General features: G+C 40.0%; 2 protein-coding genes and 1 non-coding gene across 6 annotated transcripts; all 3 read right to left on the minus strand.

Annotated features, from left to right (window-relative positions):
• Window positions 1-502: 502 nt before the first annotated feature.
• tmf1 (TATA element modulatory factor 1) lies at window positions 503-12608 on the minus strand. The gene is given in 18 exon segments (XM_063911692.1): window positions 503-1333; window positions 1418-1543; window positions 1811-1969; window positions 2061-2183; window positions 2284-2376; window positions 2465-2534; window positions 4215-4407; window positions 4495-4651; window positions 5864-5926; window positions 5929-5961; window positions 6463-6619; window positions 7031-7197; window positions 7780-7922; window positions 8421-8526; window positions 8639-8765; window positions 9043-9146; window positions 10154-11529; window positions 11999-12608. Coding segments are annotated over 18 exon segments (3471 nt in total). The 5' UTR covers window positions 12132-12608; the 3' UTR covers window positions 503-1192.
• trnar-acg (transfer RNA arginine (anticodon ACG)) lies at window positions 2835-2907 on the minus strand. Its single transcript has one exon. It is a non-coding gene; the product is annotated as a tRNA-Arg (tRNA).
• A 714-nt stretch (window positions 12609-13322) lies between the features above and the next one.
• uba3 (ubiquitin-like modifier activating enzyme 3) lies at window positions 13323-18564 on the minus strand. 4 transcript variants are annotated; one of them, XM_063911958.1, is made up of 18 exons: window positions 18363-18450; window positions 18201-18239; window positions 17241-17361; window positions 17065-17145; window positions 16879-16961; window positions 16690-16770; window positions 16421-16464; window positions 15981-16045; window positions 15692-15847; window positions 15510-15612; window positions 15192-15305; window positions 14927-14980; window positions 14757-14793; window positions 14577-14658; window positions 14381-14481; window positions 14181-14244; window positions 14002-14056; window positions 13323-13882 (listed from the first exon to the last, which is right to left on the minus strand). In XM_063911958.1, the coding sequence occupies exons 1-18, from the start codon at window positions 18380-18382 to the stop codon at window positions 13794-13796; spliced, it is 1389 nt and encodes a 462-aa protein (XP_063768028.1). In that variant the 5' UTR covers window positions 18383-18450; the 3' UTR covers window positions 13323-13793. The 4 variants fall into 4 exon arrangements, with proteins under 4 accessions (XP_063768028.1, XP_063768025.1, XP_063768029.1 ...); XM_063911955.1 differs by having other exon boundaries at window positions 18186-18239; window positions 18363-18397; XM_063911959.1 differs by lacking the exon at window positions 18201-18239 and having other exon boundaries at window positions 18363-18564.
• Between the last annotated feature and the right edge of the window lie 9043 nt (window positions 18565-27607).

Here is a 27607-nt window from a genome sequence, read left to right on the forward strand (position 1 = left end):
CATAGGGTTGGCCACAAGGGGGCGCTGTCTACCACACAAATCAGTGGAAATACACTTAATCCTATATTTTGAATAGCTCTTTAGTGTAAATGCTCCCGTCAAAAACAAGATTTATTATAAAATGTTATATAAATATGTAAATGTAATACTTCTGTTCTTCCTCTTATTGTTTATTATAGTTTTTAACATGTGTGTTTTAGGGGGAAGTGAGTGAAAACATAGTCGATTACGTTTAATCTGCACTGTAAATGCTCACATCAACAGCAAGATCATTATTTTGAAAATACATTTATTTGTTTTGTTTATTATTATTTTTATGTGATAGTATGGACGGCTCAGAAAATGAAAAAAAAACATCAAATAACATCTTATCGTATGATTCACATAACAGAAACGTTCAAGGTCCATTTTAAACATGCAGATTACATTTGAATAAAATTGAATCTGCATGTTTAGTGTCGAGAACTAGTTTTGCATGAGAACAAAAGTTGGTACAACTGTATGAAGTTGTTCAAATTATATTTATTTGAAGACTTTTGTGCAGCATTGAGGGTAGTGTTCTGTATGGATGAAATGAAAATGATAACTTAATATGTGATCCAAACAATTATAAGAGTAACAGTATTGTTCACCACCCAGATCAATGTTTATTCATTTACATATATATATATATTTAAGCTTAAGAATCCAATTTTCAGGATTTGAATCATACACTACTCTCAGGTCTACACCACATAATGTGATTTGCAAGGAGTCAAGAACAATACATACATGTCTCTGTACAATCTTTTAATATATTTCTTCAGTTATTTTGCATCAAGAAATAAAGAAGGATGAATTTCTATAGTGCAAAAAACTTAAACCATCTCCCACAGTCTGTAGGAAACTGTCTATATGATACTATGTAAAAGGTTCAATCATGAGAAATGATTTCTAAAGATCCCAAAGACTTTAAATGGTATCCTTCATACTGGTTCTGTAATAATATGTTGTATGTTATGCAAAGTCCCAACACCCCCACTTAAATATAATATGTTCCTTTAAAATAAAATAAGAGCTAAAGATAAAATAACTTTCCTTTGTCACAGTGATTGAACTTAAATTATCTGACCTTTTCTTTTATGGGATGCATGTGTAGCTATTGATTGGTTTGTTGATAGTGTCCCAGAATCGACACAAGCATAGTAAAAGTTTATTTCTGGTTCTTCAGCAGTTCGTCTATCTGGGTTTTGTACATGTTCTTCACGTCTATCAGGTCCAGTCTCAGCTCCTCTGCCTCTTCGGCTTTTTCTCCGTACATCTGCAGGATGGTGTTGTGCCTCTGCTGCAGATCCTGCAATGCACAGCCACACACATTAGATAACAACTCTGCAAATACAGCATTTAAGAACCCTGTGTTTGCTTATATAGCACTTACCTTGAGTTGAACTTTAAACGTTGGAATCTCTTTCACCATCTCCTCCATCTCATCGTTCTGATTGGTCAGTCGGACCAGCTCTTCTGCCATCACAGAACGACTCCTCTCGAGACTGGAGATCTCAAGCTGAAGCAGCAAGAGGACAGAAAGAAGGTAGTACAAAACATGTAAAAAAATATGCATCTTTAACCTTAGATAGTATTGAAGTGTATGTTCATTTTGGATAAAAGTGTCAGCCTAATAAAATGTAAAAAATGGCAGCCTCTCCTTTTGTTTATTTTTGCCAGCCTTTTGTCCGCAAAAAGAACATGCCGACATTAAGCAGTACAAGCAAACTAACATTTAAGATACATTTGTATGAAGCTTTTCTGTGGCTCAGTTAAAAAACACTACCTGCAGTTGAGCTATCTCTCCTTCTCTAAGTTTGAGCTGAGACTGGAGGTTCTCCATGATGCTGGAGCCTCCCGACAGCCGGGCGGCCTCGTACAGGTTGGTCCCGCTCATCGACATGGACATGGTCATGTTGCCAAGAGAGTGGTCTAAAAGGTCCTCCTGTTGTAGAACAAAACAAAATACAGCATTGGTTGAACTCCATAAATCCAAGCTTGTGCAAACTGATTTTGACATTTTTCCAAGTGTGTACCTGTGAAAGAATAGAGGAGTGTAGACCAGCGTTTTCCGCCCCACTGATGGAGCTAGAGCGGGACAGGGATGGAGTGGAAGACGCCGGCGGCTCTCCTACAGAGTGAGTCATGGCCTTCCGCTCCTGGCAGGGAGATAATTCACAAATATTAGAAATTAAAAACATCTGATTCAATTCTAATTGGAGATACACTCAGATGAACAATCTCTAAATGCTCCCTTACCTTTTCCTTGAGGGCTTCGTTAGCCAAGTAGCATTTCTTCTTCTCTTGCTCCACCTTCATCCTCTCCATCTCTAACTGATTGGTCAGCAGCAGCTGGTAGAAGAAGCAAAACGATGCACATGAGGAAGTGGTTTTTTACAGAAGAGAAGAACAAGAGTTATAGGAAAGACATTAATGGTACCTTTTCTTTCTTGGATTCTTCTAGCATGCGGTTGTGCTCTCCTCGCAGATTCTCCAATTCAACATGCTCCCTATATTTGAAAGAAAACATTTAAATCTGTGAAATACTGTGAAAGCCTTAATGTTATAATTGAATAAAATCAGCATAAAGGTCTAACATCGAATCCCAATTATCTATTAGTTTTCCCACGGAAAAGGAGCTGCAGGGTTTACTTCAACTGTGTTTGTAGTCATTTTTTAAAATGTTCTCAGAGCACTGTGTAGGCGAGAGGCCTCAGGGGAAGAGGTATTTTCTACGTATGGAGTCATACACTGCCTGCACAGTACACCACGAATAATTTAAACCTTTCTGTAACAAACCAAAAGGAAACCGAGCCAGCCAGGATTTGAACCTAGAATCTTCTGATCCGTAGTCAGACGCGTTATCCGTTGCGCCACTGGCCCCGGTGCAGCTGTCTCACATCTCGCAAAAGATATGCGCCTGCCTCAAAGGCCTTGACATGCATGACTGCTCATGTAAGAGAGGAACCCTCCCCCCGGCCCCTGCCTCACAAAGCCATTTGTGGTGAACCAAAACCTCTCCCAGAAGCATTAGCATTAAAAAGGTGACTTGGTGACTGGAAGTTGTACCCTAGACTATGCCAGTAATTGTCACACAGTGAGATATTTAGGATTACAGAAATTAGATGAACGCAGCAAACAATTCACTGAGGTATTTACTAATGTTTTTTTCAGAAAGTATAACAAAATAAAACTACACTGCCATTAAGAGCCAGTTTTCTAGCATCTACTGACAGTTATCTCTGGGGCTTTTATTTGCATTCAAGATTTATGTGGCGATTATTTTTTACTTTAATCGATAAAACGCTGTTGGTCTACTGTGGTCGATTAAGTAGTAAAAAAGCCCTTCTTGTTTCTCAAAGTCTTAGGTAAGTCCTAGATCACGTTGGTGATGTCTTGCATCAAGTTGTATCTGCCTAAAACCCAAAGAGAATACGTGTAATATGATATTAAATAGAGAAAAGCAGAACATCTCCATATTCAAGAGGCTAAAAATGTATTGTCTGAAATACTGAAAAAACTGCTCTAGTTTATTTCTTCTGCCCTGTAACATCATGTCTTGTGGTGAGGATACCATTCATTAAAAACTCCTTAAGCATTTAAAAACCAGCTCATTGTTTGAAGGGGCCATATCATGCTCATTTTCAGGTTGATATTTGTATTTAGTGCCTCGATGTGACATGTTTACATGCTTTAATGTTCAAAAAGGTCTTTATTTTTTCTCATACTCCCTGTGCTGCAGCACCTCTTTTCACCCTCTGAAACCAGAGTTCAGTCTGCTCTGATTGGTTAGCTGACCAGCTCTGATGTGATTGGTCAGAACCCTTAGCACTGTCCCGCCCCTTAACCTAGCGTACAATGTGTTGGAGTGCTAGCCAATAGAAGCCAAAGTGTTAAATAGTGATGTCAATGTTTGCGGGAGAAAAACTCCATCTGGAGAGAACTTTGAGATTTTTAGCCCCTGCAGACCACTGACATACACAAAAACCTACATATCATACTACAGGAAGGGAACACCCAAAATAGCTTAAAAAGCGTCCCTTTAAATAAACTCAATGAACTGAACCATAAAGAAAAAACACTAAAAAGAAATGCATTGAGTGAAAGAAGAGAGCAATACCAAGTGACGATGACTGGATATACATAGTCACAGAACCTTGTATGCTTCAGTTAAAGTTGTAATTATTTACCTAGTGCTCTCATCTTCCAGTTTCCCTCTCTTGTTCTTCTCAGCATCCAGCTGTGCCAGGAGTCGGGCCTTCTCCTGTCGGAACAGCGAGATCTGAGACTCCAGAGAGGCCTGCTGCGACCTGATGGACAGAAGCTCTTCACTCGCTGATCGCTCCCTCTCCACAGCAACGGCCAGCTGTGCCTGGGCATCCGCTGTTGAGAATAAAGAGGGAAACATTGAATCCCTCCGCAGAATGCTTTTTTGTTTTGTTTGTGTCACACATATGTCCTTCCTCTTACCTAGCCTATCAGAGATGTTCTTCTCCAGTTTTTCCCAGGATGCCGTCTGTCCGCCTAAGGATGCCTGTAAATTCTCAATCTGCCTCAGTAGGGGCCGTGTTGCCGAGGTAACACTCTGGCTAAGCTCCTGGTTCCTGTTCTCTGCCTCCTGAAGCCTCTGCGGAAGTTGTAAAAATGGCCTCCAATAAATAAAGCTATTTTGGTTAAAACATTTTGGACAGCTCATTATGTTTATTATACAGTGGGGCAAAAAAGTATTTAGTCAGCCACCAATTGTGCAAGTTCTCCCATTTAAAAAGATGAGAGAGGCCTGTATTTTTTATCATAGGTATACCTCAACTATGAGAGACAAAATGAGAGAAAAAAATCCAGGAAATCACATTGTAGGATTTTTAAAGAATTTATTTTCAAATGATTGTGGAAAATAAGTATTTGGTCAATAACAAAAGTTCATCTCAATACTTTGTTATATACCCTTTGTTGGCAATGACAGAGGTCAAACGTTTTCTGTAAGTCTTCACAAGGTTTTCACACACTGTTGCTGGTATTTTGGCCCATTCCTCCATGCAGATCTCCTCTAAAGCAGTGATGTTTTGGGGCTGTCGCTGGGCAACACAAACTTTCAACTCCCTCCAAAGATTTTCTATGGGGTTGAGATCTGGAGACTGGCTAGGCCACTCCAGGACCTTGAAATGCTTCTTACGAAGCCACTCCTTCGTTGCCCTGGCGGTGTGTTTGGGATCATTGTCAGGCTGAAAGACCCAGCCACGCTTCATCTTCAGTGCCCTTGCTGATGGAAGGAGGTTTTCACTCAAAATCTCACGATACATGGCCCCATTCATTCTTTCCTTTACCGGTACTCAGTCTTTCTGGTCCATTTGCAGAAAAACCCTAGCTTCAAACCAGCATGTTTAAGGGCCATATCATGCTCACAGTGAGTATTGTGTTTTTGGATGCCTCGATTCATTTTAACAGACTTTGAGTTTACAAAAAGTCTTTTTGTTTCTATCTGACCTGTGACATGCACACCTCTTTCCTGGATTCATGCCAAATGCCACTCTGAGCGATTTCAGAACCGGGCCTGTCCCATGTTAACTAGCTAAAGTGTGGGGCCAGCCATAGAAGCCAAGTTTAAAGTCTGGTCGTATGTGTTAACTCCATTGGTAGACTTTGATTTTTAGCCCACTCTGCACGGTCATTCACTAATCACCCAGTGTGGCCTGCTTAGGGATTTTGCTTAAACTCAATGATGAACCATTAGAAACACACTAAGAATGCTTGGGAGAGACAGAGGAGCAATACCAGTGACGTATGTATGGTTTACATTTCACAAACTTGTATCTCAGTTAAGTTGAGCGTATTATGTTACCTGCTGCAGCTCACTGATCTCCTCCCTCAGATAATCTTCCTTCCTTCCTTGCTGTTGCTCAGCCCAGCCCTCTGCAGAGCCATCCTCAGGTCCGCCACCTGTACGCACATTTAGATTCATAAAGGACGTCATGTCAAAACCTGCAATGTTTTTATACTTTCATGTTATGCATTTTTGCTGTTAACCTCATTATTTTTTATATCTGTTTTTTTAACTTCTTCTAACTGGGGTAATTCTGAACAGGTGTACTAAAGATAAGACATATTGTACCTAATATAAGAGGTCATGTGCACACAGGTGGACTTCATTTACCTAGTTATATGACTCTGAAAGCCATTGTTAGGGCTTTATTGCAAAGGGTTTTTTAAAACAAGCTTCTTCTTTTTCACTTGATTAATTTGGACTATTTTGTGTTTGTTCATTACATAAAATACAAATAACAAAAATACAAAAAGGGTAGAATACTTTTGCAAGGCATAGCTGCACCGACAATGATTGAAGTTTATTGAGGCTGCACAAAAGCCTTGACTTTAAATTCAGTGTAATGATCCTTTATGTGCAAAGCAGACAGATGTATTTACATTATGAGCTGATGTTACCTGATTGGCTAGAGCCTCCTGTTGTATCCTGGCCTCCTCCTGGGCCTTCTCCAGCGCCAGGCTCAGCAGATCCTTGGCCTGCGTTTCTCTGCTAAGAGCTGCTTCCTGAGCCTCACTGGCTCTGCTGACCTGCGCCTTGTGAAGCTCTGCCAGCTCCCTGACAACAGAGACGTACAAGCAAACCATCAACAGCATGACCTCAATACAGTGTTTGTAGGAAATACCTCTCTGGATTTGAAACAATGACAATGGGGTATACCTATCTTATTGTATTTGAGCTTCTTTTGTTTTTACTTTGTTCGTTTTTTAATGACTTTAAAAGCATTCAGAAACATTTTTATGTATTTCTGTTGCATTCTATATGAATGCTTTTAATGGGAAGGGGAAGTACCACTATATTTATGTCTCACTTCCCAAATACTTAGCCGGCACCCGTATATTCTGTCAACCATGAAATAACAAAATGATATTTAGAGTGCAATAAAGTACGATATCTGGTTCGTGAGGTTAGATTTACAGGGGTCGTTGTTAGTATTGGGTATCAATAGTAGGGTGTGTCAGTGTTTACTTGTAGGAGTTGTCCAGAGCTGCCTGCACGCTTCGGTTCTTCTCCTGCAGCTCCTCAGAGTCCATCTGCAGCTGGCTCAGATCCTTCTCCTGCCGCTCCACCACTGCGTTCAGCTTCTTGATGTTCTCCCTGTGCTGTTTCTCCACCTCCTCCTTACTATCTAGAACCTTAACACATAAAACATGGAGAAAATCGTAGCCGTGAATTAATAAAACCTTTTATCATGACTTACACTATATAATAATGAAACGTTGCTGAGGAATAAATGTCATGTCATGTATTTTTAAAGATAATGAATAGTAGTAACTAATAATGCACAAATATAGAACATGGCACTCTTAGGAGATTCTAATAAGAGGTTGTAGGTTTTTCTTTAGACACACCTCTAACTAAATGACAACCATTTATGAGCCTATTAAATCTATCATCATGGTAAAAACCAGCACCACAACCCTGCTATGACAATCCTTGAGAAAACTAGCAGGAGCAGAAATACAAGTGGCTTACTCATTCCAGAGAGTGTGGAGCACGGGACACATTAAGAAAGCCTCAAGATCAGGTTTTAGATATGTTAACCTAAATGTGCTAAACAGGAAAACCCGCCAGCAACTTGTAATCTCTAAAACCAACCAAGTCCACATGAAACAGAAGTTATTTGCCAAGATCGCCCGTAATGCCAACCACGAAAAAGTGCTTAAAGCAAATCATTTATTTCCTCTTTTTTTTTTTCATGTGCACTAAAATCTTACCTGCTGCAGTTGCCTGAGCTCCTCCTCCTGCTCTTTGATTTTCTTCTGTTGCTTAGTGATCCTTGTGTCGCTGTCCTTCTCTTTCACCCGCAGCTTCTTGATGATGTTGCTGTGCTGCAGCTGCTGCTTAGACAACTTTTCCCCTAAAAAGTGAAAGAAATAAACTCTGTTCAGCCAACTTAGGTGAACACAGACGTCCTAACAATACCCACTACGCAACAAGATATAAAATGGCCAGCTGTTTTTCTTAACTCCCCTCCTCAAGATTGATGTATGCATGACTTTTTCCTGTGATAAATGATTTGCTTAAACTTTAAAATGATGATGGTTAGACTTCTCCATTTACTACAATAGTCAAATAATTACAGACTGGTATTAATGCTGTCTTTTTTACATGATTTTGAGGGATATTTTGCTTGCAAATATTTACAGTGTTATTAGATAACTGACAAATGTTGGCGCCTCTTTATTCAAAGCCGTTGATACTTGGGAAACTTCTCTTTAGGTACATAAAGTAGCTTTGTTACAAATTATACTTTCTGTTAGGGTCTTGACTGTAAGGCCTGTAATTTTGTGGGCTGGAGAAGGTGAACAATTATATGCTCATTTCATTTCATTTAATTTTAAAAAATCAGTCTTACCTTCTTCCAGCAGGCCTCTGATCTGCTCTTCCTTCTCTCTGATGATCTCGAGTGTGTCGCTGGAGTGAAGTCTTGTAGAAAGCTCTTCTCGCAAGCCCTTTATTTCCTGTAGCATAGGAAAATGAACACAAAGTATGATAAAGATAGGTTATTGTAAAAACAGTTGTGGGCTTATTTTTGAGTGGATTAGAGCCTCACATGACTCGTATGTGATGTACCTTCTTGGCTATGTCTCTCTCTTTGCAGGCCAGCTGAGCCTTCCTCTCTGTGTCTGCTATGCGCTGGGTGAACTCATCCTTCAGGGACTGAACAGTGGAGCTCTCCTCCTTCAGGCTTATCACTTCACTGCAGGAGGAACACACTCATTAGTTGAAGAAGCTTATTGTATAAATCCATACAGCCCCCAAGCCAAGACAGCTTTAAAAACAAAGCAGTGAACGCATTAACAATCAGTTGCCCTATTGAAAACATCTCTATAAGATTTCATTTTCATAGAAATAACACATATGTTGGTACCATGTTGCCTTATCTTATATTGATACGAGCTGGAACATTTATCCCTTAGTAAAAATAGTACATTTACAGTGCCATTGTGCAGCAGGTGTGTGTGCCATACACTCACTCTTTGAGGTTGTCACACTGCTCCTCCAGCGTGGCCTTGTCTTTGCTGACAGCCAGCAGCTGAGACTCTCTCTTCTCAAGGCGGCCTGACAGATCATCAATCACCTACAACATACCACAACATTTTGTCTTTACAACAGCATTTGCACAGAAAATCCTTTTAAAATACAACTTACTCATGATAAAACTAGTGGGGTAGAGCTCTGTAAGAGCTTTAAGGTTAGCTTCTTAACGGATTCTGGGAGATTTTTACCACAAACAACATTTCTCAAAGGATATTGGCGTGTATTTTAAAACACGCACACACAAAGTTGAAGTTAAAGCTATTAGACAGGAGAAACACAAAGTCTTGCTCTAGATAATACACACTGCAATGAGTGAAAAAGATAATATGGAAATGTGACATGACCTTGTGCATCTATGTGCTTCTATTTTGCATTCTTTGGAAGTGTATCCAAAGCACTGAGTTGATTTTAAAAAAGACTAAAATAATCCTTTGAATATCAACCACTCACCTGGTGCTACCTTGAAAACTCAAAAATGAAAGATTCTTGATGAAAGCACCAGCCTGTTTATGATTAAGTGTCTTGAATAGTAAGGGTTTTGCCTAAATGCATGTGTGGGAAGAAGTGTATGCAACTAGATCAATGACACCTGGATTATACTGCAAGAGTTGTTTTTTGAAGAGACGTTTTCATATATAGTTTTGCTGCTGTTAAACATGGCCATTTACATCTACTCCTTAAGACATTGGAGGACACTATTGAACTATTTGAATTGTTTGTTCACCATCAAACAAAACATTTTCTGCAAGATTTCAAGATTATACAAGGCAATTAATTGATTAACAAATGGTCATTTTGTAGGTGAAGTATTCCTTTAAATGCATTTTTTGATAACTTACATATACACCTAATACATGACTTTCAGAGTAGTTTAAGAATATTGCTTTAATGTACCATAAACACAACTCCTCTACAACTATGAGTAGCAACCCTCACATCTGTTTATGGAAGTGTTGAGGCAAAGATACTACATGAAGTTGAACAATAAACTCAATGTGATCCTTGCAGATATATGGACTGACATATATAATATCTGATAATTGCTACCTTTTGAAGCTCCAAAATCTGAACTGTGGAGACACTTTTCATCTCTGCTGTGATTGGTGGAGCGATCTGTTCCTCAGCGTTGGAGGCGGGATCAGACAGAGTGACATTAGCCTCAGAGTCCTGCTCCTGCTCCATCAAATCTTCAGGCTGATCACTATTAACAGGCGTCGCACTTCGGCCACTCTCCTCCATCTCATCCAACGACTGCTCCCTCATTGTGTCTGTATAGCCCTCTTCCTCCTCATCCTCCTCCTCCTCTCCTAAATTATCCACCCCTCCATCTTCCTGCTTCTGACACACAGCTGATGACACTGTCAGAGGAGGAGAGCCCGTAGTGACAGACGCCAGCGTCCGACTGCCTGGAATGTCATCATCCGAGTTAACCTCGCTGACACTCCGGCTATCCAACGACTGCACGCTGAATGAATCTATGCGCTCGAATGCGTCCGAGGAGGAGCCGCAGCTCTCTGTGAGTTTGGAGTAGTCCTCCAGACGGGGGAAATCTCCACAGGTGGAGGCAGTGAGAAGCTGAAAGGAACCCTGCATTAGGTGAAGGCCGGCCTTGCCCTCCCCTGTTTCTTGTCTGGAGCTGGCTGAGCTCTCACTCAACACTGACTCATGGTCAAGCACTTCGATGTCACTGGTGGTGGAGGTTCCTGAGGAGAAAGCGCTGACCGGAGGAGAGGGTGTATCACTTTGACGGTCCTCCACCTTTGAGTCTTTATTCTCTACGAGCACTTCCTTAGAGGGAGGGGAGGGCGAAGGATCAGAGGGTGTAGAGCTCTTAAGTTCAGAAGTGACAGCAGCAGGTTCAGAGGAATCTGTGGTATCCTGCTCCACCTGGAAATCTGATGGAGGCTGTGACTGCTCTGGTGTCGACTCTACAGAAACTGTAGATCCAATTTCTGTTTCTACATCGCTCGTTTTGCTGTCTGGAAGATCGCTGGGAGAAGTAGCAGGAGAAACTGGCTGCAGGAGGATAGTGTCTGAGTAAGGTTCTTCTTGTGAGGACTCAAGCTCAACTATCTGGCTCTCATCATCCGTCTGATTGTCTAGACTCTCATCAGCAGGTGCTGAATTTTCTTCTTCATAAGCCACAGCCTTAGCTTTGCTTTTCTTTTCCTTCTCCTGAGGCCGCCTTTGCGACTTGGTAGGGGGTACAGACACTACCTGGGTGTTGGTGACACCTTGTACATCTCCGGGTGGCAGAAAGGCAGTGAAAAAGTTTTCGGATTCATCCACAACTGTGCGGGTGACAGGAGTGGTGATGGCATCAGAGGAAGGAGGAGGAGTGATGGTCCTTTCTTCGGGGGGTGCTTCCCACTGCGTCATTCCCCATCCTCCACTCAGTGACAGCTTTCCAGGTATTGTTACATCTGTCAGAAATGAAGTTGTACCAGTTTTAGAATCAGAACTCAGAATCAGAAATAGGCTAATTGCCTGGTAGGTTTACACATACAAGGAAGTTGCCTTGGTCTATATGGTGCATAACACAGTTAAAGAACATACATTTAAAAGAAAAGGACGATTATAACATTAACATATAGAGAAATGTTTACATTAATATATATATATATAGATCATAGATATATATATATATATATATATATATATAGATCATAGATATATATATATATATATATATATATATATCATAGATATACGTACAGTATTAGAATAATATGAAAAAATAGTCAGAATAATAAAATTAAATATGTGCAGTATTGTTACGAAAAGTGGAAAGCTGTGCAGATATCAAAAGAGGTAGCTTTGTAGACAAATTATCCTTTTTTAGCAGGTTATTATGCAACAGTAGCTTTTGCCTCCCCATGTTACACTACTCACCATCATAGGGCATTACAACTGTGTCACCCCATTGGTCCTCCTCTTTGATGTCCAACACTCGGTCGATTGACTTCTGGGCTGTTGTTAAAGCTTGTTTAGCGAAGCTGGAAAGAGAGGAGTTGAACCAACTCATTTCGACTGTTTTGCTAGCTACCTATCCCTAACTCCAGGAGCTGTAACACGGATCTTAAAGGGGATTGGCGTCAGCACATAAACCACAGTCCGTTTAACTATCTCTGCATTTTTCGTAATCAACGACAACCTAGCGAGAACACTACTTTGCAATGTCAAATGGTGTTCTTCCGGGATAAGCTTTGTTGACAGCTAGTAACCACTTAGCTAGTTAGCCAAAGCATAGCGTTAGTGTACAGAGGAAACATCGATCCCAGACACAGTTACAGCTGGCAAACTCGTCCGCTGGCATTCATAAACGCATACTTTCTAATGTTGACATACAGGTATCTTTGATACCCTCCCTAAACTCCACCACCACGATTAAAGCAAACGCAGTTCCATGCTTAATCCAAGCTTTTTTCGGTTTCTCTGCTCCGCCGTCATCGTTTGTTTTGGTCGCTCCCAACTTGTAGCCACATTAGCATTAGCATGCTGGCTACTTCCTTTCCACGTAGCATCATGACGTCACGGTCTGACTTGCCTCGTCTGCAGAACGGAAGAAGCCAAAGATGTAATATAATTATATGTAACCTGCAAAAAACAAACAAGGTCTTACCCCTCGTTGGAGTATTCCAGGATTGAATTTGTGTCATTTAGGTAATAAACAATATAAACATCATAAATCATTTGAATAATATCTCCAACTTTAATAGGTTCACCTTTATTACTAATGTGTGCTTTTTCTCTATGTTAACATATTAGCTTAAGCTTTGTCATTATCCGCTTGAATAAAGGAATTCGGATTCGGATATGAAATTTGCTGATAAAGATGCTAGCAAGAGGAAATTTGAAGTGGAGTAATGCCTGTTATGTGTCTATATATTTTCTGTTTTGTCTCAAGGTCACCTCTTTATACATCCATGAAGGTCACTTGTTGTCAGAGTTAATTCCAAGCACCAAGTGATTTTCGTTAGGGGGAAAAAAATATGTCCTGATCTATGAATTAATAACTATTTAAAAAATATAAGCTCCCCATTATAAGACTTAGAAGTATTTTAGTTTGAGTCGTTACTGTTTAAGACGTGTGTAAGCAGATAGCTTTAAAAAAATAAATGATCAGTCCATATTGACACATAGAAACGGACACCTAGTAAGGCCTACCAATCATACATACTGTTTATCTCATAAAGAACATAAAGTAACAGAAACCTTGTAAGAAAGACATTTTTATTCCAGTTCACACATCACTATTTGTATCTGATCATTACCACTTCAGTGGATACTGCTACTGAAAAAACAGTTTTCGAATAAATAAATATTCAAAACATTTGAAACCGGAACATGTACATGATTAATATTTGCCAAAGTGACTTATTCTTGTCTCTTTGTTTGCATGTTTGTAGTGCACATAACACATGTATGCAGAAATCCCCAACATCTGCAGACAACGCATCACCAAAAGATGACAAAGTATGAAGTATGATTTTGGCTTTTCAGTGCAAGACATTAAGTCAATAAGTACATTAAAACAATGACATTAGCTACACTCATTTACACCATGAATGAATACACCGTAAACTGTTTTAGATTTTAGGCCGTTTTTTAAATATTCTGCATCAAGTCACAGTTGGTCAAGAAACCAGAATGACATCAACTGGCTGTGGAAGTGCTTGAATTCATCCTATGAGGTAAAGCAGAGTCTGAACAACATGGTCTGAGGTGTGGTGACATCAGCTACAGCCAGCTCCTGTCCGTCAGTCAGCCCCAGCTCTGGAAAAAACATGTTCATATAAACAGTGAGTCAGCATATTCACAGTCTCAATTTCCACAATTCAGAGTCTAGGCATAGCCATTCCTAGGAAACATATTCAGTAAACAAAAAATCTCACCCTTCAGGGTTTTGGACAGATTTGGCCGCGTCCTCTGTTCGATTGAAGCGACAGACTGTAAAAGAAAATACAAATTAGGCTTAAACAAACATTTGCAAAAATACCTAATTGAGCCAGGACACACCTTAGACTCTCACACAGTGAAAACACTTAACCGTGTCATCCCAGAGATGAATTACCTGTAAATATAATGTTTTGTTCTTTCCTTCCACTGTTGCGGTTATAGCAGGGGATTTCATTTGTCTGAAAACATACAGATATAGTTGTTAATGACAATGTGTTATGAGGCAATAAGCAAATATAACCATGAGCAGAACTTAATTTGGGATGGTACAGCGCAGTTATTAGTAGTAAATCATAATAAGGCAGCTAAACCTACAGGGAGGCACTTTCTGTCAGGTAGTCCAACAATTCCTGGAGTTTTGAATTTGAAGGAAAGGGCAAGTCCAGAGGTACTTGGCTGCAGGCTGAACAGTTTTCCTGCACCAGATGTGGACACAAACAGAGGGTCAAACAAAGAGGAGATTATATCATTGTGGCCAACTTGAGCTGGCGGGTGGAATTCAACGACCAACCTTTCGTTCTGCTTCGAAAGTGTAGGTGTACAGGCCGTCGACATCATTGAAGACCATGTAGTTATTGAGAGGTATATAGGCACTGCAGATGCAAAAGATAATATCGTGAGAAAAGGTGTGGGTTGTTTTTACAGATCTTTACTGTGGGCATATTATTGCAAGCAGAACCTGCAAACTTACCTTGTTGCTAATTTGAACACCTCAGTTGCACAAGCAGCTAGTAAAAATTAATCAGGGAAATACAACAGTTATGTCCGGGTACACATTTTTATCAGTAGAGCTCAAAATAATTAATCTTTTATATGACAGGGCTTACAACAGCTGTCTACTGATTATGTCTTGCTACTCACCAGCTATGACAGCATTTGTAGACGCTACAGCTGGAATTATCCTCTTCACAACACCTGCAATATTTAACAAGAATATAGAAAATATGTTGATAATAAAACACATTTAAAACATATAGTGTTTTACAGAGACAAACTAAAGTATCAAGCTCCCAACATTATTTAGCTGTGTTATTGAAAATATTTTTACTTTGGTACTTTGTCTCCGAGCTGCAAGACAAAGCAACATGTTGTGGTGGTGACAGACGGAGGAGCCCTGAGTGCTTACCCTGTGTTAGCCTGTATGTGACTCCTGTTATGTTGAACGCTGCTGCCCTCTCCAGGGATCTCTGGTACACCCACTGGATGTGCTCTGGGTCATCCCCATCCAGGACCACACCATCTAATCAACACACACACACACACACACACACACACACACACACACACACACACACACACACACACACACACACACACACACACACACACACACACACACACACACACGTAAGTTAACCTTGTTTGTTATGGGGCCGGTTTGTTCAGTTACTTAATGATCGTTGTTTACGTTACACAGAAATAACAACTGTGGTGTGATTCTTACCTCCAAAGGGTTTGTCTTTGGGCCACTGCAGCATGCGGACATACTCAACACAATGTTCTGGCAACCGAGGCATGGAGGCGATTGTGCACATGGGGAAGTTGATCTACAACGAACAGTACAGCTTAGCGATGAACTGTTTCTGTAAGACTAAGTTGTGGTTGTTTTTTTAAATGCTACCTCACCTGAGGAGGATACAGTTCAAGGGTACAGTCGATGCAGGCTGTCATGCCTGGGAGAATGACTCTAGCGTTTCCTTTAAAGCCTTCAGTCCCACCATCAATGAGAGGAATGATGGAACTTGGGTCTAAGACACCATCATCAAACGCCAGCAAAGACAACTGCAGAAAGAAAGACAGCGAAATTGCTTTTAGAACATCGTACAGCTTTATCAAAGTAAATGTAAGCATTGAAAAATGTTTAAGTAGAGAATTAAAACGATGACGAAGATGGCAGTGAAGATGGAGAACTCACCAGCATACCATTCATCCACCTCCTGGCAACTACTGAGTCCAGGCCGCAGACAATTATATGGAATTCTAGATGAATACAGGAATATGAATAAAGACGTTGAACATATCTGATTGTGACAAAATGTCCTGATGCACAAACGTAACGCATTGTATGCACTATAGCGCTCCAACAATGTAACACAGTATCATTTAAATCTTTTCAGTGACTATGAGAGACGTACTGAGGGGAAGTTCAGAATAACAAGCAGGTTGCAAATCTTGTAAACAGCTGAAATGCCTCAAATTTGTGTGCCTTGATGGTTTGTTTTTTGCAGAAAGTGTATGTGAGCGTATCAAACTGTGAGCCCTACATCAAACAAAATAATAAACTGCCTGATTTGTTACACCCCTTCCACCCGGACATTAGGAAAGTTGGGTCTGAAAAGTGTCAATAATACTTACGTCTGTAGAAGGTTTCATCTAAGTCTTGAATTTTCTTAAAATGTCTGCACAAGCATTAAGGAGAATCCATGTTTGGACATAATGGTCCATTGCTTTCACAAAGTAACAAGTTTCTATTTTGCATTCTTAAATTGAGATTTCAGACATGGGGATGAGCTGCACGCACCATTTTACACACATTTGACCACATGGATTGTGATTTGAGCTTTCAAACAATTGCATTTATATCAAGCATCTCACAATTTGCAGTAGTTTATTGAAAAGGATACGGGACTACACAGCATCCAGGTATGCGGCTGTTGATGAAATCAGCTGCAACGTCTGCCTTGGGCCGACCTACATCTTTTGGCCTGCTCAACATAATGCACACACATTAAAAAATATCTCATTGCTTCAAACGTAATATTAAACAAAAAAACAGTTTAAAAGCTCACATAGATTTTTTTGACATCACTGACCTGAAGAGGAACTGTCGATTCAAGTTTGACACATCAATGGTGTCCATGTCAACAACATGAATGTTGCGAAATCCTGATAAAGCCTGAGCCACAACATGAGTAATAACAAAGAACAAAGTGTTAGTCATTCAGTAAAGTACAAACTACGCCTTTTAAAAAACTGTAAATATAAAAAAGCGATCATACCAGATCTTTCAGCAGCTCACATCCCAGTCCACCTGCACCGATAACCAGGATTTTGCATGTTTCTAACAAAAACTGCATTGACTGTTGTGATAAGCGATAAATCAAATATGGATCAGACCAATGCATGATAGCACAAATCAAATAAACAACAAAAAAAACTTGCAAGTAACCATTACCTCTGTGCTGGGTTCAAAGTCAGGATGTGTGAAAGGCCCCGATCTTTCCAGAAACTTTTTGATGTGGTTCCACCGCCCTTCCCACTCACAGGTGCGTCCACTGCCTCCATCAACCACCATCCTGTAGACAACAATATGCACATTTAGAATAGATCATAAGCAGTATTTAATGATAAATGATATGCTATACTTTGTATGGTTTGTTTACACAATCTACTGAGATAGATAGATAGATAGATAGATAGATAGATAGATAGATAGATAGATAGATAGATAGATAGATAGATAGATAGATAGATAGATAGATAGATAGATAGATAGATAGATAGATAGATAGATAGATAGATAGATAGATAGATAGATAGATAGCGATACTTTATTTATCCCAATTGGGAAATTATTTCATGATCATGCAACAACAACAAATCATCCAATTACTAAATTGTTGTGATTGATTTTCAAACAGTAAAGGTGCTATTTACAGTTCACAGCACATCATGCAATAACTGCAGACATTCAATATACTATATTGGAGTGCTATATTATTGTATTATTGTTTTGATGTTTCCCATACGTCTGTGTCTGCTCTAACATGTGTATTGCTTTGTGTTTAACCATTCAATGAATATATGTCCTAGAAAAACTGAATATTACTGACATGTGGGCGTTTCTCTCCCTTATCTTACTCTGTTGCCAGGGAGCTAGGCTAGGTGAATAGCTAGCATGTCAACAGTGAGAAGGTACAGTAAACACCTCTAACTTTTCTTAGAGGTGCAATATATGAAGCATTACTTTACTGTACAGACATTTTAGCTACTCACAACTAACCAGTGAGTAATGTTTTCCCTAGTTTAGAATCAGTATACTCTGTTTACAACCACTATGGTATTAGCTTCTTCGGCTAATGTTAACCTTCCTCCTGTCTGGTAACCTCAAACCTTCTACCATTTCATCACTAACTTCTCAGTCAGCTCCACTACTCTGCTTCTTTTCTTCTCCCTAAAAAGAGAGAATAAAAGAAGGTTCATTCATGCTGTGCTTTCGTAGGTTAATGAGATTTGAAAGCATCTTTCGGGCAGTTAATGACTGTGTTTCTTGCTCGTTTCTTCGGCAGCTACTTACGGCTCATCCGTGTCCGCCATGTTTGGCTACTTGAATGCCTTCAATAGACGAATTTAGTCGTAGTAAACACCACTCCTTCCTGGGTAACAATGTTAAATACTTAACAACGACAAATTCGGATTTAGCGTTTGTTTTATTTTGAGACCGGAACAGATATTTTGTTGTGCAGCCAGGCCTCAAATACGATAAAGAAGCATTTAAGTTGACTTTGATGTAGTTAAATTTCCTTTATCCGATAGTTCTGAAGGCAGCATTGTCCACAGTCCAGTACAAAGACTGCAAACACATCACTGATCCAACAGGTGGCAGCATTTACCCTTTATTGTTTGTGTGCATTACATCTATCACTGCACACCTAACTGTAGATAATACAAAACGTATATCTGTCACAAATGTAAATTGTTACAGATTGTATTAAGCACACGTGCTCATTTTGGAACTTTTTCATGCAAGAGAAGTTTTTTAGAAATGTAGTTCATGGGTGCGTTGGGTTTATATATGGCAAAGCCAGTTAAATAATAATTGACTTGACTAGTAATTACTGGATAATTGCTCGGCTTTGAAAGGTTCAGCCCTATAACTTTCAGCAATCATCTATAAAACGAGTTAACAGCCAAGGAGGGACAGGAGGAGAGTAATGGCTCATTTGAATTAAAAAAAAAACTGTTTTAAGAGAAGTATAACTAATGAATAGATCCTTCACTGTTTTGATTTTTGTATTATTATAAAGCCATGGACTTAAAACACATATCTGAACATAGAACTGTGTAAAGAAGCATAAAAACTAACGGTCACAGATGTATTGCTTTGAGATGCTTTCATTGTGAATTGCTCACAATGCACTTAGCATAAATAAGACATGAAATTGAGGTCTGTTATTCAGTTTAACAACTTGACTAGTGATGTGTCCACATTACTCTAATAAATCTTAGAGCTTACTCTCTAATTGAAGAATGACTAATAAACCTTGGATGGGCTTATTTGCATTGTTAAAGATGTGCCTGTAGGCCCAATTAATCCATCTGTCCGCAACTGCTCTATTATAGGGAATGTAGTGAATACCTTTTACAGAGGTCACTAAAGATTTGCCTAATGTATGCACCATGGAGTGTATTCTGGTATGCAGTGATAGCGTGGTGCATGAAGATATCTAACACAGATAACACAGCAGGACATGGAGTTTTTTATTTCTCAGAGGTTTGAATATCTAAATGGCCTGATGGAGCATCGCAATTTTTTTCGTCTGATTTTTAATGAGATGTTCCGAATGACAGCCTCCAAAAACTGATAACTAGCAATAACTGCTGCGGCCATGTCCTTCATAGCTGACTGCCTACCATCTCAGCGCTCCTCTCTCTCTCTTTCTATTTGCTCTGTCTGTCTTGTCCTCTTTTATTTAACCTCTGCTATGCTCTCATGTTAGACAGAAGGAGAAGAGATGAAATCGCAACCCCCCCCCCCCCCCCCCACAAAAAGATGGAAGCCCGCAAGACACGTTTATGTTATAAACTAGGACTGTTGCAGTGGGAGTATTGCCCATGGGTAGTGGAATGATTGTGGCCAGATCTTCAGGTTGCATCTTTTATTGCTTTTGCCTCCAGCCCTATTTGGACAATCTTTAAAGCATCATGTGTCACTGAATGCAGACTGGATTTAAAGTCGGGCAACAGGGGACCAAAAGTCAAAACATCTTCCCGTGGTGACACATTTTTATAGATTGCATTGAAATGCCATCTGTCATTCCCTCACCTTAAGCAGGGACACTCTGAATGTCACCACGGCGTCTTTGAGGTGACCCAGCTCCATGCCATCCATCACAGCCAACTCAGTCAGCGTGCAGAGATTGAAGAGTCCACAGGTAAATTAGCCCATTACTTAAAATACTCAATCGCAGCAGGCCATCAGTCTTGAGACACCTTGCTGGGACCTCAGATGATGTTTTCCTCATCCCGCTCTCCAGTTTTTCAGAAAACGTTTGCATGCATCGACATGAGAATCCAGTTTTGTCAGCTTTATGGCACCATACATCTCCACGTCCATTTTCCATATGATGGCTTTCTGTCAGGACGTTCAAAGTGGTGTTGATTGTGCTAATGATAATGTGTCACAGCGATGTGTCCCACGTTAGGCCCAGAGCGGGGCTACCAGCCAGAAGACAAGGAGACGCTACAGGCCGGTGTTGTGTTGTGCTGTATAAGTGATTGATGACTCTCTCTGTTGTAGTGCTTTGATTAAGACTCAAGTGATTTATCGCCACTGCTCACAACGCAATTAGACTTCATATATACACTCCACAAAACAGAGTTGTCTTGCTATAGGATCCCACTTTGTGTGTGCACGGCCTTGTGTGTTATCTTCATATATTATTACATTATATTGTGATGGTGTGCATATAAATGCTTCCCAAGTCTGTCTGAATAGATTCCCAGGAAGACAAAACAGACACCCCTCAACTCTCGTTTTTTGAATTAAAATGAGAAATTAGTTGCACGTAAGGTATTCATTAAAATATATGATATGTGATGGATGTGTTTACCTTTAACTGAAATTGCCTGGGATGTAATCACTTCAATATGCAAAGAAGCTTGTTGAAAAGATTGTATTTTGATTTTGAAAATTCAACCATGCAACCATGTGTGTCACGGTTGAAAACCATAGGTTTTGGATTGTCTCAGTCCCCAAACCTTTACTGAACAAGAGGCAATTTTAACCAAAAACAACCACTGATGCTGTTTGTTTTCATCTTTGCATTGTTATTTTTGAAAATCAAGTATAGCTGCAACTGTGACATTATCCTACATTCCCACTGCCAGTTATCATCATTACATGCCCAAAAAGTAAGGAGGTTGCACCAGATCTTCCTTGGTGTGGTCAAGGTGTTCAGCAAAACAATCCATCTTCGTAGTGTGAGGGGTGTGGCGTCATTGCTGGTTTGCACTTTGTTCTTCCTGTTTCTGATGGGCCGAGCCACTCAGGCGATTTGTGCTCGGCACTTCCTGACTGCAGGGGCGGAGGACTCGCCATGACCTTGCTGCAGAAATTGTTTCTAAGGAAAAGTTGAAGATTTTAACAGAAAAGTGTTGATTACATGGTGACTTTCAAGCAACAGATGATGCTAGTGTAAACGGGGTATTCAATGCAGCAACTGCATTGAATTTTAAATCTGACCCTAACCCTAGCTACAGTTATATTTCACCGTAATACACTTCCAAAATCAATGAGAATGAAAAATGTTGCTTGTACTGACAGGTGTATTCAAGTCCTGAAATCTGGTATGTATCAGTATAACTTTGACATTCTTACATTTGTTTGTGCTAAGACAAGATTGTGGAAAAAGCGTAAATGGAAAAATCTCATTTTCAGAGACAGAAAGATAGACATGAATGTATGCAGGCAAAAAGGTTTGTAACAAAAAGGAATAGGCCTACACTCCAGTAAGAAGCAAAGTTGGAGTCATATTCTTTCATCTTACTGTAGGTCAACTTTGCACATTCATTTTATGCCATAGGCCTTTGTGTGTAGCATTATCGACTAAGCTAGCACTGCATTTCGGTTGTGCAACCCTCTGTTGCAGGATAACAAGAAATGATCCTTCAATTGTTCAATTCTTGAGCAAAAGCTGATGGTCTGGTTTAATTTCTATCATCTTTGTTGGAATTAGGGCAATTGTGTAACATTTTTGGGAATTGTGCTTATTTGCTTTCTTGCTACTGTAGAAGTCATTTGGAAGGTTACTTCTCTGTCGACCGTAAATACAAAGCTACGGCCAGTCGGTAAGTAGCTTGCCTTTGCATAAATACCGGAAGCATTGGGAATCCCAGTCTATCAAACAAGATTCAATGTTTCTTTAATTCGTGTTTGGCAGATATTTTAAACTTTATGAGTCAGCTTAGCTCATTCCAGTTTTCCAGTCTTTGTGCTAACTAGGGTGACCAGACGTCCTCTTTTGCCCGGACATGTCCTCTTTTTATGTCCTGTCCAGAGCGTCCGGGGGGGTTTTATAAATTCATGAAAACGTCCGGTTTTCACAGTTTTTCATGGGACCATTAAGCGTGTACTTAAATTGAATGGCGCTTTGCACAGACGTCTACTGTACTTAGACTTCCCCCCCAACAATCGCAAGTGTCCTCTTTTTCGCCACCTCAAATCTGGTCACCCTAGCTAAGCTAAGCTAACTTGCTACCAGCAGCTACAAGGGACAGTCTTTCCATCCTATGATCCTAATTTATTCTGTTAAATTTCATTACAAAATGATCTAGATTCAGATTGTCGGTATAGTCTAATAAAGTGGAGAGATGACGCTGATAATCAATGCTTTTGTCGCTCAGTGTTCTCAGTCCTGACAAATGTAACAAGGCAAACAATTGCACAAACTCATGTCTCCCCTGTAGTGATTTGTATCAGTGTAGTGTTAATATCAACCATGATACATTTCTCTTATCGGATCTTTCCTCTTTGGGAGAGGCTCGCTCACTGTGTCTTTTAAGGACACCAGAGAAATTACTTGCAGGAGAACCATAAGACAGTGGAACGGAAATTTCCCTCCGGCTATTTCAACAGCGTTTATTCCCGCTTTCGCTTCCTATTTCCTGTCCTCCTCAGCATGTTTCCTGCTCTGCCATTCCTACTGTTCCTCCATCATTATTGTCCCTTCCTTGCTAAAAAGGGACATTGTGTGGTGTAAAGACAACATCCAGTCTGTCAGTAGTCACTCAAGAATTTCCTCACAGGAGAGAAACACACCTAGGAATTAAGTGGAAAACAACAGATACTTAAAGGCTCAGATTTTTTTTCATCAAGAAGGATGTCCAACCTGACAGAGACAATATATCAAAAAGGTAGCTGCCTTTCTCTAAAATATATGGTGTGTGTTATCCAAGGTTAACTAAAGCAGAGTGCACAGTGGAAATGCAGAAGTAGGCTACACTAGCCAGCAGCCCGAATACCCCAAGAGCCCCTCAAGGCAAAACTAAGAGCAACAATAACCCAAGGGTCAATTTTTCACTCCTGCTCTGACAGAGTCTGAGGTTAGGGAAATGTGATTTTCCTTTTCCATCAAAACGTCAAACCTCATGTTATCAATGTAATTGTGGTGTGACAAAGTAGGGCAATGATTCATTACTCATTGTCATCAAAAACATTGCTTCAGAAAAGTCATTTTCTTTTCATTTGAGGCAGTTTGGCTCGGTCTTAATCAATTCCAGCAGTGGCTCAGTCAGTAGGGACTTGGATTGGGAATCGTAGGGTCGCCGGTTCAAGTCCCCAAACAGACTTGAAATATGGAAAGTGGACTGCTACTTGGAGAGGTCCCAGTTCACCTCCTAGGCCCTGCTGTGGTGCCCTTGAGCAAGGCACTGGACATCTCCAATCCCCCCTCCCCATTGCTCCCCGGGCGCTGCACAATAGCTGCCCACTGCTCCTAGTACTAGGATGGGTTAAATGCAGAGGACCAATTTCACTGTGTGTGCTCTGCTGTGTGCATGTACAGTATGTGACAAATAAAGAGAGTTTCATCCTCTGATTCTATCTTCTAAATCCAGTTCAAAAGGATTGACCATTTTTAAATGTCCTGTATGACAACAACAGCATGGAGGCCAAACAATGCACCGCTGTAGATGGTAACAGCAGCAAAACAAGTTTTTGTTTTTTAAAAGACGCATCAGCCACCAAAATAAATCAATATTGGTCCTAAAAGTACTCTATATTTAGAATATTTTCAATGCTTGACCTTGGAAGGAGACAGCTATACAGTCTTATGTTTCGGAGAAGAACTGAAGCTGTTATCTATGCTTTCTTTAAAGCCACCTGATTCCATTGAAAGAAAACTGTTACATTGCAGTTTACTAGAGTTGCTGGTCTACCACCTACCTTGAGCAGCAACCCAATGTAAAATGTTTGTATTTTGTTCAAAACATTGAAGAGAGCTTTGAATGAGAGTCTGACAGCAAAGTAACACAATGAAAATATTCAAAATAAAGCATTAAGTTAAACAGATATCGATTTTTTTTGCTGGATAAAATATGTTCAGTGCCATTGTCTTTTTGCTTAAACAGGGAGCATGCCAACTGTCATATATAGGTAATACACTGACTATGATGTAACTCATACCTCCCGACTTCAATAACTATCACCGTAAGAAATGACAAGTTACCAAATAAACAGCCATGATTGATGATAGAGACACTGCCCATGCTGTTCCCACCCTAAGGTTTTACCCCATGGGATTTCCTTAGCCCTGCATTTTATGTTCTCCTCTTTCCTCTGCAGAGCACGGGGCAGGGTGGAGCGTTAGGAAGTGGGGTATATCCTTCCTCTACACTCAGAACTTGACTGAGGAGAGAGGCTGAAAGCTAGGGGCTCTGAAGCAGTGATAGAACAGATACCACCAGAAACATACACCATATTTCTCCTAGTGGACTTACATGTTTTATATTCCTATATGCAGTCTTAAGAGATAAAGTATCTGGAAATCAAATCCCCACTCATGTAATAAAAGCACCTGGCAGCTTAGAGGTAAATTGTCTGTAAGATTCACATTGAATTGCCACCTTAAACAAATCATGATCCCCTGTATGTATTACAGTATTCAAATCTCTTTAAGCCTCATAATGCTAGTTCTCTACAGAGCGATCACTGACATATAGAAGTCCATCCACTTACACAATAACTCATTTTCATATGCATTCAAATTTATATTTAAGACTGACTATACCACATGATAAAAATACATTTTTTATTTGCTCTTCCCTTTGATTTATACAAAGTACTCAACCACAATCAAAACAGCACAGACTGTTAGCACAATGTTACTCATGTTGACACAAATTAACGACTCATGAGAGGATTCATTTGTGTTTTACTCGTGGCTTTTAATCTTTATGGATGTTGTACATCTGCAGTCAGCCTGCATTGTAACGAGTAATCATTTCATCCATGAATACACTTACGAGTGTATCACCATATTAAACAACCGTAATGACAATATGATGCTGCTGCCTGTTATCAGCGCACTGGCGACAAAAGCTTGAGCTTGTTTGAATTCCTCCATCAAATGAACAGCATGACAAGAATGATGCCGTTTAAAGGAGAGTTCAATTGAAATACTAAATGGATCTTTTAGTTTTGATAATCATTCCTGTTGGAAATATAAAGGACGTTCTTAACAAATCAAGTGTGGCAATGTAAAGATAAAAACTCAGACGGCTCGAGAAACAATCGTACAGTTTAAACAAATCTCCATGTTAGCCAAAATAAGGGGGAAATTGTATAGTGCTTGAATGAACCACAAAAGCTGCTCTTATATATTTTTAATATCAATGGAGCAATTTAACTTCTTTTACCTTATTGTTTTGATTGTTTAGCCACAGCTGAATTATTTTTAGTTCACTGGACACGCTCTCATTAAACCCATTACTGTCTTCAGTAAACAGGTCTTATAAACACTTGAGCTGTGGAACACAACAAGATGTGGAACTTATCTAAGCATTTATCTGCTTGAAAGCCAGATACTCTTCTCCGAAATTGGAGGAGATCAATGTGAATGCAAGAGCTCAGCGTTCTCCCCAACCCACAATGATGAATTCATTAGAGCGCAGCTAAAAAGATATCTTGATTAAAAACAATTAAGGTGCTAACTTATTTATTAAGTCTGTGGCCAAGCGGTGTTAACCATCTCCAGTGGGCCACTCAGTGAAGTAATGGCCGTCACATGACACAGTATACAGAATGAATAATACACACAGGAACACAGACGCACATAATCACATAACACTTGCGAGTGTATGTTACACACATCTCCTTTCTTATCCCAGGCCAGCTGGCACCTCATCATAACAAACAGATTATTACTCCCTCCCTCTCTCGGCCTGAAGTGATGGATCTGTGATATGTCACTGTCTCGCAGTATCACCCTGAGTGATTGCCAGTTCTGACACTCGCCTGCTTGTTCCACTAACCCACCCAAATGCCCGGGAAATTAAATGCTTCTCCGAGGTTATAAAGAGGGTAAACCCTTACTGTGTTCTCTGCTGACGACCGGGCTGTTGTGGTGGCAGGTGTTACCATATTAAGCCCCGGGGCAGACGGGATCAAAGCCCAGCACTCCCTCATTACACCTCAGCTAGTGGGGCTTTACCGCCTTTCCAAAAACAGCTTGTCTACAGGTGTAGTGTTAGTCCTCGCTGTGTGTTGGCCTTGTGCCGCGAAGCACAAAAAAGTCATATTCAAGAAAATAGTTTGAAGTCGAATTCAAATCGACTGCTACATCATTAAAACTCACCTGAATTTGTAAATTATGTTTCAAATTATTCTAGTAAAGGGTTTTTTGCCATAAGAACTCAATGACAGACTATAGATGTACATATACAACCATTTTTTTTTACCTGTTTCCTAGTAGTAATATAAGATTCACAACAGTCATCACCTCTGCCTGTTCAGTATTAGCTAGTAAGGCAGGGCAACATGAACAGCTTTTACAGTGGCTGCAACAAACATGTTGAAACCGATAATTTTCAAAGGACTCTCCCTCCTGATAACAGCTGCTGAGGAGCAAATTAATAATGAAGCAGAACATTTGATTATTCTGAGTTATTAAGTTTATAACTCTCTATAGGAGTAGATAATGGTTCTGTTAGTGATCATAACTGTTGGCACAAAAGTCCCCAGAATGCTTGATTATAGTCCTTGTAATCTGGAAACTCACTCAATGATTTAGTAACAACTTTTTAAGAAGGTAGTAAACAAAGTAAGAGAAAACAACATTTTCTTCTCTCTGAGTCAAAGACTGTAAAAGTCTCCTGCCAGGCATCTCCCCCATTTGTGCACCGAGGTATGTAAAGAGCAGAATTGGCACTTGTTACGCAAACCACTGCATTAATGTCACTGCAAACACTTAGTAAACAGCCTCGTGCAGGTCCACTGTAGGTTGTTGGTGTCATTTGCATTTTACACATCATCCTCGTTCTACAGTCGATCAACCTGGCTGTTTTCACAGTGAGGTAATCTATTGGCACAGCCAGAGACACATGCTTGTCATTAGCTATATCAGTCTATATTTTACACAAAACAACCGACCTCAGAAGATACTTCTAATTCAGTGTCATAATTGTTGAAAGACATAATGATGTTGAATTTGGGAATGCACGTTATGGAACTGTGCTATAATGAAATCCCAGGATTCCTGTGTGTTGGATTGTGTGTCCCTGAAAATCATAAAGTGGTGAATGGTTTGTGTTTAGGGAGAGAGG

The sequence above is a fragment of the Eleginops maclovinus genome, chromosome 20 (assembly GCF_036324505.1).
Source record: "Eleginops maclovinus isolate JMC-PN-2008 ecotype Puerto Natales chromosome 20, JC_Emac_rtc_rv5, whole genome shotgun sequence".
Lineage (NCBI taxonomy): Eukaryota > Metazoa > Chordata > Actinopteri > Perciformes > Eleginopidae > Eleginops > Eleginops maclovinus.

Excerpts from the sequence above, each read along its gene's own strand:
- uba3 (XM_063911955.1), bottom strand. The coding sequence starts at position 18,382 with ATGGCGGACACGGATGAGCC. Across the intron at positions 16,465-16,689 it reads CCTGGATGCTGTGTAGTCCC|ACATTTTAAGAAAATTCAAG; the intron begins GTATCCTTTTCA and ends ATGCTTGTGCAG. Across the intron at positions 15,306-15,509 it reads CAAAGACAAACCCTTTGGAG|ATGGTGTGGTCCTGGATGGG; the intron begins GTAAGAATCACA and ends TGTGTTGATTAG.